This window comes from Tachypleus tridentatus, chromosome 3 (genome assembly GCF_004210375.1).
Source record: "Tachypleus tridentatus isolate NWPU-2018 chromosome 3, ASM421037v1, whole genome shotgun sequence".
NCBI lineage: Eukaryota > Metazoa > Arthropoda > Merostomata > Xiphosura > Limulidae > Tachypleus > Tachypleus tridentatus.
The window spans coordinates 75,094,917-75,109,748 of NC_134827.1; the positions used below are offsets into that span (position 1 = coordinate 75,094,917).

A 14,832-nucleotide genomic window follows, 5' to 3' on the forward strand; every position below is an offset into this window, starting at 1 on the left:
GCTGCTGCTATTCATACCGGTCAACAAATATTCTGATAAAAGCTGTATTGGATATCCATATGAAAACTCTTTTACGAGACACATTAATCCGAAGAAATCCCATCTCAGTAGCTAACCGACACTACTATTCTTATTGCATATTTATGATAAAGATATTTCGAATAACTGCGGGTCTAAAAGGAGAGTACCAGGATTGAAATGGAGTCTTTATGTTTCATTTAACGAGTTCAATAGTCCTCTCTATTGTTACTTTGACCGTAAATTTTATCAATTATCTAAAGAGTAAATCTCTTATAACTATGAATACAAATGATGTTGTTAGAAAGGACAGTTTTATTTTGTTGGATTTTGTTTATCATTAAAGCTAAAGGATAATTAGTGTACCAAATATAAATAGAAATATTTCTTTTTATTAAAATAACATCACGCCGTGTTTATCAGAAGTTTTTGTTGTTTTTCATTGAATTTCACGCAAAGCTACACAAAATTATCAGCAGTAACCGTCCCTCATATACCAGCGTAAAACAAGAGGGAAGGCAGTTAGTCATCACCACCCACCGCCAACTCTTGGGCTGTTCTTTTACTAAAGAATGGGATTGACCTTTACATTATAAAGCCCCCACGGCTGAAAGAGCGAGCATGTTTGGTGTAACGGAGATTCGAACCTGCGACCCTCGGATTACGAGTTGAGCACCTTAACCATCTGAGCATGCCGGACCTAATCAGAAGTACCTACGAACCATTTCTCGCAACACACCAGCATTTCGTTTGTTATTGTTTCCGGTAATTCTATTAGGGAAAATTATAGGAAACAAAATCCGAAGATGTTTAATAGTTTCATGAATTATGATGTTGTTGTTTTGAATTAAGCACAAAGCTACACAATGGGCTATCTGTGCTCTGCCCACCACGGGTATCGAAAGCTGTTTTTTTAGCGTTGTAAGTCCGCAGACATACCGCTGAGTCACTGGGGGGCTCGTTAGTTATGAGCTTAACAGAGCTAAAAACAATAGCCCAACTGTTTTATTTTGGTGAAGTATTTACGTTTGGTAAGAACGCTCGCTTGTTTGGTTCTTTGCAACGAAAAAAAACCTTTGAAAAAACTTTTAATACATTTACGCTTGTATTTAACTAGCCAAAAGCACGTGAAGCGTTATCACATTTCCAAATAATACGTGAAACGTTACTGGTCGTTAACAACTCATGAAGACCGTTGTCACACTTCAGAACACGACGTAAAGCATTATTACAATTTAAGAAATCACATAAACCATTGATAAATTTTAAAAACAACAACAAAGCGTTACAACACTCAAAGTAATACGTAAAATATCACATTTTTAAATAACAAACGAGATATTACTACACTTCAACGAGGTGGTTAAGGCACTCGACTCGTAATCCGAGGGCAGCGAGTTCGAATTCCGGTCGCACCAAACATGCTCATCCTTTCAGTCGTGAAGGCGTTATAATGTGATAGTCAATCCCACTATTCGTTGGTAAACAAGAGTTGGCGGTGGGTGGAGATGACTAGCTGCCTTACCTCTTAGTCTTACCCTGCTAAATTAGGGATGATTAACACAGATAGCCCTCGTGTAGCTTTGTGCAAAATTCAAAATAAAACAAAACTACACTTCAAAACAACACGTGAAATGTTACCAAAGTTTCAAACAATTTTTTTCGGTAAAGAAAGCACAAACGATGAAATTTTGATACAGTATGGTTATTTCCAGAACCAAAATATTATATTATCAAAAATTTTATTTAAGCTTTAACATCAAAAACTGAAATTATATATATATACACATAAAAATTTATATAAAATCTCAAAATTTGTTGTTGTTTTTTCTTTTTACAAAACATTCGGCGAAATTTATGTACTACGATGAAACCCACTTGAAGTAAAAACGTAGGACGGCTGGGATGGGTGTTAAAACGTAAGACGGCTGGGATGGGTATTAAAACGTAAGACGGCTGGGATGGGTGTTAAAACGTAAGACGGCTGGGATGGGTGTTAAAACGTAAGACGGCTGGGATGGGTATTAAAACGTAAGACGGCTGGGATGGGTATTAAAACGTAAGACGGCTGGGATGGGTATTAAAACGTAAGACGGCTGGGATGGGTGTTAAAACGTAAGACGGCTGGGATGGGTGTTAAAACGTTTATTAAAAATAAAGCTGAGAACAAAGTTTCAACCTTGTTAGGTCATCTTCAGATTAACAAAGGTCCACCTAAGAAGGTCGAAACGTTGTTCTGTACTTTATTTTAATTGAAAGTTTAATACCCATAGCATCCGTGCTGTGAACACATTTTTAATCTCACTTTGATTCAGGAACTAAAAACACTTGAGAGCAACATGAAATATTAAGAACGTTTTATTGAAAGATTTGTATTTCATTCTAAACTGAAATGTGACGTTTAATTCTATAGCTGGTGGCTTCCTAGTTCGCCGTACACATACACGCGGTGGTAATGTTCCTCAGACAGCAAGATCAGAACATGATGACCTCACTAAAGATGACTCCAGACTAACCACGTTTCCATTTATTGATACGACCCAAGCGTGCGAAAGGGCCGCTTTAAGGTAGGTGTGAGATCTCAAAACGGTGCTTTCCTAGTCATAGAAGACTTTAATATTATTTTATCCTCCTATCTCAAACTAAAAGAAACAAAACCTTTCTCTCAAAACAAAAGATATACACATAATTAACTCATGTAGCCAAGTCTCTTCGAAGATTATAACTGACACTAGTGAAACCAAATTCATCTTTCATGTAATCTAAGCTCCCATTAGGTTCATTCTCTAGTTTTTTATCTACGATATTTTGTTCATAGGAAATACATATTTAGATCGTTATTCGTCCTTAATGACCTGTAAAGTCAGATTTAATTATCAAGGTTTCTACATTACTGCATGTTTGTTATGAAACCTTTCAAACCGTTCACCATGGTGCGTAAGAAATAGAGCCAATTGTGTTCAACTTCTAGGATTTCGCGTGATGACTGTCAGAGATGATGGTTCAGTAAGACACATTTCGTTTGACTTCCAAATCGATGTCATCTCCTGTTTTCATAATCAAAGATCACATCAATGTCAACGTCCGGTTGCAGTCTGGGTAGAAAGACTGTATGATTACTTGACAGCGAAACACAGCAACTAACACCATACTTCAAAGTTCAATGTTATAGTTACGTTGACCTACTCTATATAAAGTTATACAGTTTTTATGGCTTATTATTTATAATTAGTAGACTATTTACCAATAACCTTCATCAAGATATATAAAGATTGTTTCTACAATTTTTGTTCTATCTTCAAAGAAGCTAAATGGTTCAATACATTCGAATCACGTAAGGATCTCAGATTTTCTAATTAATTTGTTTATGAGCTTCTATACTTGTAATCAGTTTGGTCTATATAATTATATTATTACTTCTATCAATATAATATCTTGTTACAATAACCGTATGTGATAACAATTTACCTCTAATTGTATGTAACTTAATATATATATAACTAGTTATTAGAACAGTATTATGAAATTAATTCTTTCCCTAGATGTGATATTAATATGTTACTTAGGCTATTTATGAAAATTCTAAAACAATTTTTCGATTAAATCAAGAGTATAGACTAGAATAAAGCTGATTAAATCAAGAGTATAGACTAGAATAAAGCTGATTAAATCAAGAGTATAGACTAGAATAAGGCTGATTAAATCAAGAGTATAGACTAGAATAAAGCTGATGACATAAAGACAAAACTGGAATCAAACTGATAACACATTTATGTCGGGTCAATTGTAAAGATGCGATAATATTATTATACTTTATGTTGTGGCGCCATCTGGGTTAGTCCCGAAGATTAGTGCCGTTATAAAGTTGGTTTAAGTGCCCTATACCACATTATTGAAGTGGTTAATAGCTGCTACTGCCCTCTTCAGATCTTGACCACATTTGACCGGAGTTTGGTCCAGTTTAACCGCAGCTACTTTTAGTAGTAGTGGTTTTTTCCAACAACGGGTGAACAGTCTTATAACGCTAAAAATAGGGTTTCGATACCTGTGGTTGACAGAGCATAGATAGTAAATCCTTTATCTTTGTGCTTAACGACAATCAAAGTAATTTTACTTCAAATGTTTACCGAAGGAAAGTGCTTGAGTTTTAGCTTATTGTCTTTCAATTCTTGATATCAAAATGATATTTCGATATCTAACAATAGTAACAAACTTATGAAATTTAAACGGTAACTTTAGACTTATTTATTCTATACTTTTGGGCCTGATCTGGCCAGACAGATAAGGTGCTCCACTCGTAATATGATAGTCACGGGTTCGAAACTCCGTTACACCAAACATAGATGCCCCTTCAGCAGTACTCTATACACTACTACATCAGCTGTGGTTGTACATGTTTTCATTGTTTTACCTTAAGGAAACTTTACTATGGTGATACGAAAACAAAAAAAAACGTTGTTCTGATCTTTGATTACACTTTTATTACAATTATAATTTTAGAAAAACAGATAAATACAGAAACATAACAAAAGAGCGATCTCTAACCTATCCCTTAAAGTGCTCCGAATATAGGATTATACGACAATAAGCCTAAGTGTGATCAAAGTTTCAATGTATTATTATTATTATTAAATCAATAAACAGCGAGATCAATGTATTATTATTATTAAATCAACGAAGTGTGAGGCTAATGTATTATTATTATTAAATCAACGAACAATAAGGTTAATGTAATATTATTATTAACTCAACGAAGTGTGAGGTTAATGTATTATTATTATTAAATCAACGAACAATAAGGTTAATGTATTATTATTATTATTCCGTAATGACGAGAAAACCCACTTGTAGAGAAAAATATATGTGTAGAAACGGCTGATATAGGTTGAGAAAATTCTATGTAGCCGCGCGAACAACGTTTCGACCTTCTTCGGTCATCGTCAGGTTCACAATACTTCATCAATATCCATAAGTTTCCTCCACAAACCGTAGAAAACATTATACGCACACACCTGGACAAAGAACAAAATCAACTAACAAAAGTAAATATACCCCACGAATTAAAAAGTCACGAAATCATATATTCCTGACATCAGCAGAAAAATAACCAACATTTGGCAAAAACTAGTAACAAAATATGACGTTCCGGTTAACACCAAATTTATTCAAAACCAGGCACAAAACTAAGGTCTATACTATGTAAAAACTACACTGACAAACACCACACCAACTCTAACCCAAAATAAACCAATACAAAGGAACACCTTTACATCTATATCAATAAATATAATCAAACATCTAACCACGCCCTCTACATTCCAACACCCAATTTCACAATCCCTTCAAACATGTGGTCAGCTATCGGTCAGTTACCTTTTTCTTTTTTTGTGAACCTGACGATGACCGAAGAAGGTCGAAACGTTGTTCGCTTCTTTACATAGAATTTTCTCAATCCATACCAGCCGTTTTTACATATATATTATTAGTAGTAGTAAATAAACAAACAGCGAGGTCAATGTATTATTATTAGTAAATCGATGAAGAGTGAGATTAATGTATTATTATTATTAAATCAACGAACAGTGAGGTACTTTCAGAAATTTGAAACAATTGAACGCGTTTTCATTCTTCATCAGATATCGAATTTTTATTTACACCAAACTAGTTTTATACCACCAACACATCACTTTTTATTTCTGAGTGTGGATCATGATACTAAACTAGCTTTATACCACTAACATATAACTTCTTATTGCTGACTGTAGATCATGGTACTGAACTAGCCTCACACTACGAACATTCAATTCAGCCGTCCTAAAACTGTATTCTGATGTGTTCTGACCTCATGTTAATCGAAATGTTCTAGTCTTAACCGTTTACGGCAATCTCTTGAATGCGAAATGTCACGTATTTTGCCATGACATCAGGGTTTCATTAACTGTTACATCTGATTATGTTAGGCGAGGTAATCGTTTAACTTTGAAAGTAAGAATATTCACGTACACGTGATCTAAAGAAAATAATATCAATCATTGTTGAGAACAGCTGAGTAGCAGGTAATAACCAGAGGTTAATTTTTAAAAAAATTGCGCTTGGAGTTATAATACGATGGTCAATCCCACATTTGTTCATAAAAGAGCAGCCCAAGAATTGGCGGTGGGTGTTGTTAAATAGCTTTTCATCCCGCTGGTCTGTTGCTTTAAAATTACAGATAACTATCTCAGATAACCTTCAAATAGTTGTCAATGAAATGAAAAACAACAACTGAAACTAAGTTAACTCATCTTACGGCTTTACCAAGAGGTACACACCCTACAGAACACAAACTTAGTTTTAACAGAACAAACAGCCAATGTAATGAAAAATAATAACAATACCATTCCAGGAGTTACTCCGATGATCCCTCATGTGGAAGATCGAGTGCCTTCTTTACTGATAATATCAGTAGTGTAATGACCCCTCACAATTCGCTTTTCGTAGTTACACCATAAAAAAGTTTGTTTTTCCAGCTATTTCGTGCCCCACGAATGTCAGTGGTGAAGATCGAAATTGATTATTACTTTCATTTTACTGAAGAAATAATTACTTATTTCAGTAAATAAATTTATACAAAAAGTTACATAACGGAAAGCAGTTTATTAAACAACGAGGGCTAACAACTGAACAAACATTGTATTGTAAAGTACATGTCAACTCACGTACATAAATTATAGTGATGGTATTATTGATAAAAGTTAAAGTGACCTAGATTCTTTGTGGATACCTGGTATTCCTAGATAAGGGAAAATCTCCAAACTTTTTTATCATGGTAATTTTATCTTTTTAAGCCGGGCATATCGGCTCGTAGAATGGCTCTAAGTTTTTTTGGAACTTTTAGCGTATGGCTTCATTTGAGATCTAATTACAGCCTCGGATACTGAGGTTTCCTTTTTGTATGTTTTTTTTCTTTATTTTGTGCTCTTTTACTTTTTTAGATGACATTTCCTGAAATAAACGTAATTTGTGGAAATGGATTTAAGTATGAAAAAGCACATTTCTAAAACCGATGTTAAGAAAGTTGAAATTTTTAGAAACAAACTTAAGTAAAAAATTTCTTAAAATTGACGTAAAAAAAAGTTATTGAACATCGATATTATGTCTGGCACGTGACAGCCACGTTGCACGTTTCTTCACCCTTCCTGTGGTGGAAACGAAGTTTTACTTGTTCGCGGAGGAAGTCCGATCGAAATATTTACTATTGATAAGAAACATAATAAAATACATGATGTATCTATAATAGTTACATCTTTGACAGGAGATAATAGTGTTCCCGACGTTGTATGATTGATTTTAGTACTCTACATCTGTTTGTTTTTCTCTGTCTCTCCTTTTCTAATACTGTAAATCAACAATACAACAATAATTGTGTACGATGCTAATTTATTAAACTTTGAAGTTGCTTAAAGTTCGTTAGAGTAAAGCTTCCACAGCTAATTTATCAATTTAAATCGCAGATGAGATAAATATTCAAATTTCAGTGAAATGCGGTGATATGTGTTATACGTGAGAGATACAGTAACGCGACAGTACGGTATAAGACATGATTTTTAGGTAGATATTAGGTAGAGATATCTGTTCAAAATAAACAAATTAAAAAATAATTCGTGAAACAGTTACGTAGCATCTCAATAGTAGATGCAAAATTGTGTTTCTAATGGTAAAAAACTATTTTTCAAGTATCGTTGTATTTTTTTATATATTAAAATAAAGTTGGTTTGTTAGAATTAAGCACAAAGCTTCACAATGGACTATCTGTGCTCTGCCCACCACGGATATCAAAACCCGGTTTTTAGTGGTGCGAGTCCGCAGACATACCTCTATGCCACTGGGGTGGGGGTCTAAAAAAGAAACACGATTTTCTACGATCCTTTTCTGTTCATGGATTATCACGTTACAGGAAATTGCTCCTTAATTACTATGATTGTGGTATGACTTGTTGTAGGTCTCTTTCTGGATGATCCTTGAACCTAAGTTGATCCATTTCTGTTTTCCAACGATATTGAATACAAGGGATATTTTAGTCCAAACGTAACGTTAGGACATAACTGTATAAATATTTTGCATCGTAAAGAACTATTAAATGTCATTCAAAAAATGGTGAAACAGTCTCAAAACCTAGTTCTGATACACTTCATTCCTTCGTCATTTTATACTGGCTGTGATTATCACGTGACTTGCTGATTCGACTATTCAAAAATATTTTATCTAACGTATTCAATCCTCTTTTTATACGTACATATTAATTAATTTTAGCCTGTACTGCTATTTGTCTAAGATAAAGTTTGTTTTTGTTTCAGACTACGGGAACTTTCTCTTCACCTGAAACATGGCGCTGTACCGGTATCTGTTCTACAGGAGACTATGAAGTATGCTGCTTCTGTTCTTGAAAGTGTATCGATGGAAGAAGCGAGGTCAGTGACACAAGATTCCAAATACTATCTCGTAACAATCAATTTTGCTAGCTCTTTTTAACGATGAACAGTCTTGTTTACAAAACTATTCATAATTTACAATGTATGGTTGCGTCATATTATCTTTGTTCCAACAGTACATCCTAAAATATTAGATTTCTAAAATAATGATAAAAACTTCGGATCGCAGTTATCGAAATCTATAACTTCACCTATCTTAGGCCTAACATTAGTTACGCCTTTTTATTAAGTTCGTGCTATATTCGATAAAGAAATAAATTGAGTACGTTTTTTTTGTTTTAATTTAGTCAGGCCTAAACTCTACCGTGCTCAATACTATAAATAAACGTGTAAAGTTATTTTACAACATAACGTTAGGCCTATTCTTTAAACACTATAATAAGATTTTAATACTTTGTTGTACAAAAATCTCTACTAAAGTATAATTACATCCGTTCAAATGAGATGCATGTACAGGCTGTAAAGTGCCCTCACATTTACAGAACACACAAAAATATTATTATAATAGATGGATAATCCTTACAATAAACGCGATGAGACATTAGAAAAATTGATTACCAATCACACTTTACCAATTTAAGCTAGTTCACACCGTAACGGCTGTTATCAAGCAGTTTCCTAAAACATAGAAATCGTTCGTCCTTCATTGGAACAGCAGTGAATTTACAGACTTACAACATTCAAATCCGCTGTTCGATTCCCCGTAATGGACAATAACAGACAGACCAATATGGCTTTGCTCTAAAAAATAAACAAACCAAACAGCGTCTCGTTCACTACTATTTCTGTCGTATCCCAGCTGGTCCAAAGAATTATTGTGTTAGGTGGCACTGAATGTAACAGTGGTTAGCATATCACACTTCTTTCATTCAAGAGTCCTTATTAATAATTATTCATGTTTAATGAATAAACATGAGAACTTACATTGAGAAATATGACCAAATTAATTAACCCAGAAAAGAAAATAACAGTGTTTTGACAGGAAACGGAAGTGAAAGAGAGAGGAATATAAAACTATTTTACTTAAGTAAAATATTTTCACTCTGATATAATTTTACCTGGATATCATTTGTGTTTACTGTATACAGATATTTTTAGTTTCCATATGTTTGTTTAGTCCCTTCGATATAGATGATTCTAGTGTCACGATGCAAGTTCGTGTACACTTTGCTTGTGGAATTAATTCAAAGTCAAAATGACTGATTCTCTATTTTGAAAAGAGTTAACTTAAGAAACCAGAAGTTAATTCATAACATTCGTATGTACAGGGTTAGCCAAAAAATAATATACGGTTGATATTATATGAAACCAACTGAAACTAATTGCTATTACATGAAACCAACTTAAACTAATTGCTATTACATGAAACCAACTTAAACTAATTTGATTATTGTTCGTTTTACAGTCACTGTTAGAAATTAAAGTGTGTTTAAAATGAAGAAACTATGCAGGAATTTTTACCATACTATTTGTTTGTTTGAAGTTAAGCACAAAAGTACAGACTGCGCTATCATCTGTGCTCTTTCAACCGTGGGTATCAAAACCCAGTTTCTAGCGGTGTAAATCCGTAAAGATACCACCGGAGAGCTGCAGCTGATTTATCCAACATAACTACTCTTTTTTTCTTCCTTTCTAAATTTTCTAGTTTTTAATTGTACAAATAATACACTTGTACTGCGTTTGGGAAACCATCGGAAACTTGTCTTAATCTGCTTTATGTTCGTTTAAGTCTTCAATACAATCTCGTCGAAAAGAATATAAAAACGGAAAGCTGTGAGGAACGGATGTTTTTGGATCTTTTTATTACTTTTCTTTTATTTGCTGTGCGTATTTCCTAGGATCAATTAGAGTAGGAATATCAAAGAGTGGATTACTCCTTCCTTACGAAATAATATGTAGTCACATCACGTTCACGTTACAACTCATTTTAAGGGAGAGACCTTCCTGTTACCTTGGTTACCAAAGACGGCTAAACTGAATGAAACTTGCGTTTGATCCATAGAGAAATAAAACCTAATATTGTTGAAAAGCCTGAATTCTGTAGCCTTCTCAGAAAACAAATAACGAACGAACGGCGACTATTTGTAGTGACTTTAGGGCTACTTAAGGAAATAAAGACCAAAAGCAGTTCTAATGAAAGCTCTGTTATTGGTCAAGCTTGCTGGATTTTAGTACAATAAATTTACTTCTAAACATATTGTCGTAAATCACACTCGGCGCAAAACATGTAGCTTTTCTGGAAAGTTCTTAGAAAAAACTATACCAGTATAGAAACTTTCACACACAGTCGTTTCTCTTCCTTAACTTCAGAATTATACGCTCTTTTCTATCTCCCTGGCCCCTCTATAGCTCAGCGATAAGTCTGAGGTCTTATAACGCTAAAAACCAGGTTTCGATACACGTGGTTGGCAGAGCACAGATAACAACTTGTGTAGATCTATACTTAACAATAAATAAATAAATCTGCTTAGTGTTCCGAGGGGAATCGAACCCCTGATTTTAGCGTTGTAGATCCGTATACTTACCGCTGTAACAACGGGGGAGCATTCGTTTATTAGTGCGGTCTTGTGATAGAACTCCTTCCTGAGTACTTGTTTTTCAGTATTTTAAACATTTGTATAACAACCAGTAAAAGTATGTTCAAGACTTAAAGTTCATAATATTAAGGATTTGAAACATTTTGGATGAACTTAGATAAAGAAGTCGTACTGGTAATTTGTGGAAGTAGTTTAATAATTATGTAAATTATAGTTCTGATACAATAAATATCCTAATGTTACATCTAACGACATAATGGCTAAAACTGGTAAAGAGAAAGTTATTTTATTTTAAAATGTGATGGAAGATATTACTACATATAAATTGTATTATACATTTAATTATTAATGGTTTAATTATGTAAATGAAAGAATAAATGACGTAATAGGTTAGAATTTATAGTTTCTACAAACAGTAACATTAATGTGACCATTTAAATTTTAATAATAACACTAATTAACATTTTAAAAAACATTAAACAATACTACACCAAAGTTCAATAATATACAATATTAAAAACTGTGGTATAGAAATACATGATAAAATTGCTTATATTAATTAACTTTATCTTACAAGTAAAACTATATCCCAAAAGACTGGAAGTTAAAAGTTATTACTATGATTTTAAAAGCACATTTAAATTAAAAGTTATCTCTGTAGTTATAGACCTTTAAGTCTAACATGTTGTATATTCAAGATATTTGAGAAAATCATAAGTGATAGATTATATATAATTATTGGATTTCTTAGAAAATTGTAATAAATTAAATACCTATCAAGCATTCCTTATAAAACATTATCAAATATCCGACCATTTTCTTAGATACTCGCAAAGTCTACATTGGAAGGTTCTAACAACAAAAACCAGAGCGGTACAACATCATTGTACATTTAAAAAGGTTTTGATGAAATATGGCATAATGGACTAATACGTAAATTAATACGTGACTTTAAACTGCCGTACACATTGATAAGATGGACAGATAGTTTTATTTAAAATAAATACAATTAAAATAAATTATCAGCTTTTCACCAGAAGCAGAAGTAACTATTTAGTTTTCGTTCTGTTTTTCAGTTTATTTACAAATGATATACGTGAAACTAATGAAGAATATATTAACATTGACTAGATGATGTTACCCAAACTTTTGGTCAATAATCATCTTGTAAAATGTGATAATCCAATACTTACAATGACTGATTTGTAAATAATGGAGGGTATATTAAAATCCTGATAAATCCAAGTCTGTTCATTATTGATACATCAGAACAAAGTTTTGCAGACATTAAGGAAATGTAGATTAAAATATATAACACAAATATCGAGTGAGTAAAAGGTTTCAGCTATCTAGATGTTATTTTGATAGGAAGTTTATGTGGAAAAAACATGTTAATAGTTTGATTTTAAACGGACGGAGTAGAGTTAACATGTTAAAATATAACAAGGAGTTTACAACAACAATCACGGTTTATAAAGCACTAATGAAACCACTGTTTTAATATGCTGCTAGTTCGTGGTGAAACATAAATAGCTCTTTGTGTAGCTTTGTACATGAAAATAAAAGTAATAATAATAACTGGTGTTTCAAACACCAAAAATCAAAGGATTTTTACTGTAATCGTGGTAGTAATTTTGGTTTAAAACTTCCTAAGTTTAACTAACATCTAATTTAAAGAAAACAATCAGGGATCCTCAGAAAAACTTTATCTTACTCGTGATTGATTTAAAGATATTATTTGATAAGTGTTGTTATGCCAGAAAACTAAAAACAAAGTGACTAAAACTTATATTAACTACACTTTGAACGGAGAAGCCGAGAGAAGAAAACCAGAAGTCTTTGATGTGAACTGTCTGTCGATTTGCAGTTTCACGTCTTAAGATAATTTCGGTCGTGTGAAGACATTGATTGGCTGGAGATGTTGCGACACAACCACCTAACTCAAAGTAACTCACTCAACTCTAAACCTATACACGTGATTAGCGCGGACCTATCGTAAAGCTCCTTCCTTCACATTTTTATACGTGTGTGTAGCAGTATTGAAGCAATATTTTACTGATTAGTGCGGTCCTATTATAGAAATTCGAACGAACAAAACCTTGGCAGGGGTTTAGTTTAGAGAGTGAGAAGTCTGAGGAATTCTCTCCCCAACAGGGGTGGTCAAGAACGTTGTAGTTACTCTGTCTTCAACCATGGAAGATTATTTATCTGTACGTGAGGGTTTTTCCTATATTTTAATTTGGTTTGTTTTAGGCAATAAAGTGAAGTGGGGCAGTATGAAAATGTCGAGTGAGAACGATGAGCGAGACAAAGTTGGTGAAAAGGAAGTTAACAAGTCCGGAGCCGCAGTCAGAAGAGAAGCAAGCCGTAGACCAACCCCTCGATAATCTGTGGAACGTCCGGTGATCAAGGCGACATAGTGGCTGGGATCTATAAATCCAAGTGCCTCAGAATTTGTTGTCGGGGGAAACGGAAGTACCGCGAAAAAACACACTTTCACAGGACTGGCGCTAAATATTCTACCTGTCCTGTGCCCAGAGCTCAAAAATATAGAACCCCCTCCTTTTGTTTTGTACTTGTTTATATGCATGTGTAGCCAGTTGTATTGAACAGAATTCTTGTTTCTACGTGTGAGTAGGCGTATCCGGAAAACGCGTTATGTAACGTCATTGCAGAAATAATATTTACAGTTTAAATAGTAAATCATATTACAACATGTCGATTTTATTGCTATAAGGATTTCACTTGCATTTCGTTCTCCATTTTATTACACTGTTAACTGATAAATAACGTAACGATACATAAAAAAAGAAATTATCAGATGTCTCCTTTATATTTGTCCAGCCAAAAGACTTAAATTCAGATTTGCTGAGGCAGTATCTCGCGTCGTTTTTTCGGCTCTGTTACTTCTTTGTAACATTACTTCTGAAATAAAGATGGCGCTCAATCGATAACAAAACGAAGGAAATGTACAGGGCTCAATCTCGTGAATAAATATTTAATGCCTTTCAGTTGCTGCCTGAAGACGGAGGAAGTTCTTAACTCATTCCCAGGAACAGGGTTATTGAAAGAAAAAGTATATATCCGTTAGAATTATATTAAATCAGATGTAACTTCATCATTATACAGCACTTTGAGATAAGGTAAACTATACCTATATTAAACAAGTGTAGCACGAACGTGAAAGAAGCGATAATAACGAAATACCTGCTCACACTGGCACGTTTCCTCTAAACTGGTTCTGATCTACGTTCTCTTAAATTGAAACTATCATTATATCTGAGGACCAGTTACTGCTTGAGAAATCAATATTGGAACTGATTGTAGTAAGTAGAACCCAGTCATGACGAAACGTGTTTAACGAAATCAATATTGTAACTGATTGCAGTAAGTAGAACCCAGTCATGACGAAACGTGTTTAACGAAATAAATATTGTAACTGATTGTAGTAAGTAGAACCCAGTCATGACGAAACGTGTTTAACGAAATAAATATTGGAACTGATTGTAGTAAGTAGAACCCAGTCATGACGAAACGTGTTTAACGAAATAAATATTGTAACTGATTGTAGTAAGTAGAACCCAGTCATGACGAAACGTGTTTAACGAAATCAATATTGGAACTGATTGTAGTAAGTAGAACCCAGTCATGACGAAACGTGTTTAACGAAATAAATATTGGAACTGATTGTAGTAAGTAGAACCCAGTCATGACGAAACGTGTTTAACGAAATAAATATTGGAACTGATTGTAGTAAGTAGAACCCAGTCATGACGAAACGTGTTTAACGAAATAAATATTGGAAC

The 14,832-nt window shown here is 33.6% G+C and overlaps 1 protein-coding gene across 3 annotated transcripts in view; it reads left to right on the forward strand.

Annotated features, from left to right (window-relative positions):
• Positions 1–14,832, forward strand: part of LOC143247206 (dual specificity calcium/calmodulin-dependent 3',5'-cyclic nucleotide phosphodiesterase 1A-like) — a 135,158-nt gene that overhangs the window by 92,931 nt on the left and 27,395 nt on the right. For all 3 annotated transcript variants that reach the window (XM_076494881.1, XM_076494882.1, XM_076494879.1), the window contains 2 exons: positions 2,432–2,585; positions 8,355–8,468. In XM_076494881.1, coding sequence (XP_076350996.1) covers positions 2,432–2,585; positions 8,355–8,468 — 268 coding nt within the window. The remainder of the gene's footprint in view (positions 1–2,431; positions 2,586–8,354; positions 8,469–14,832) is intronic.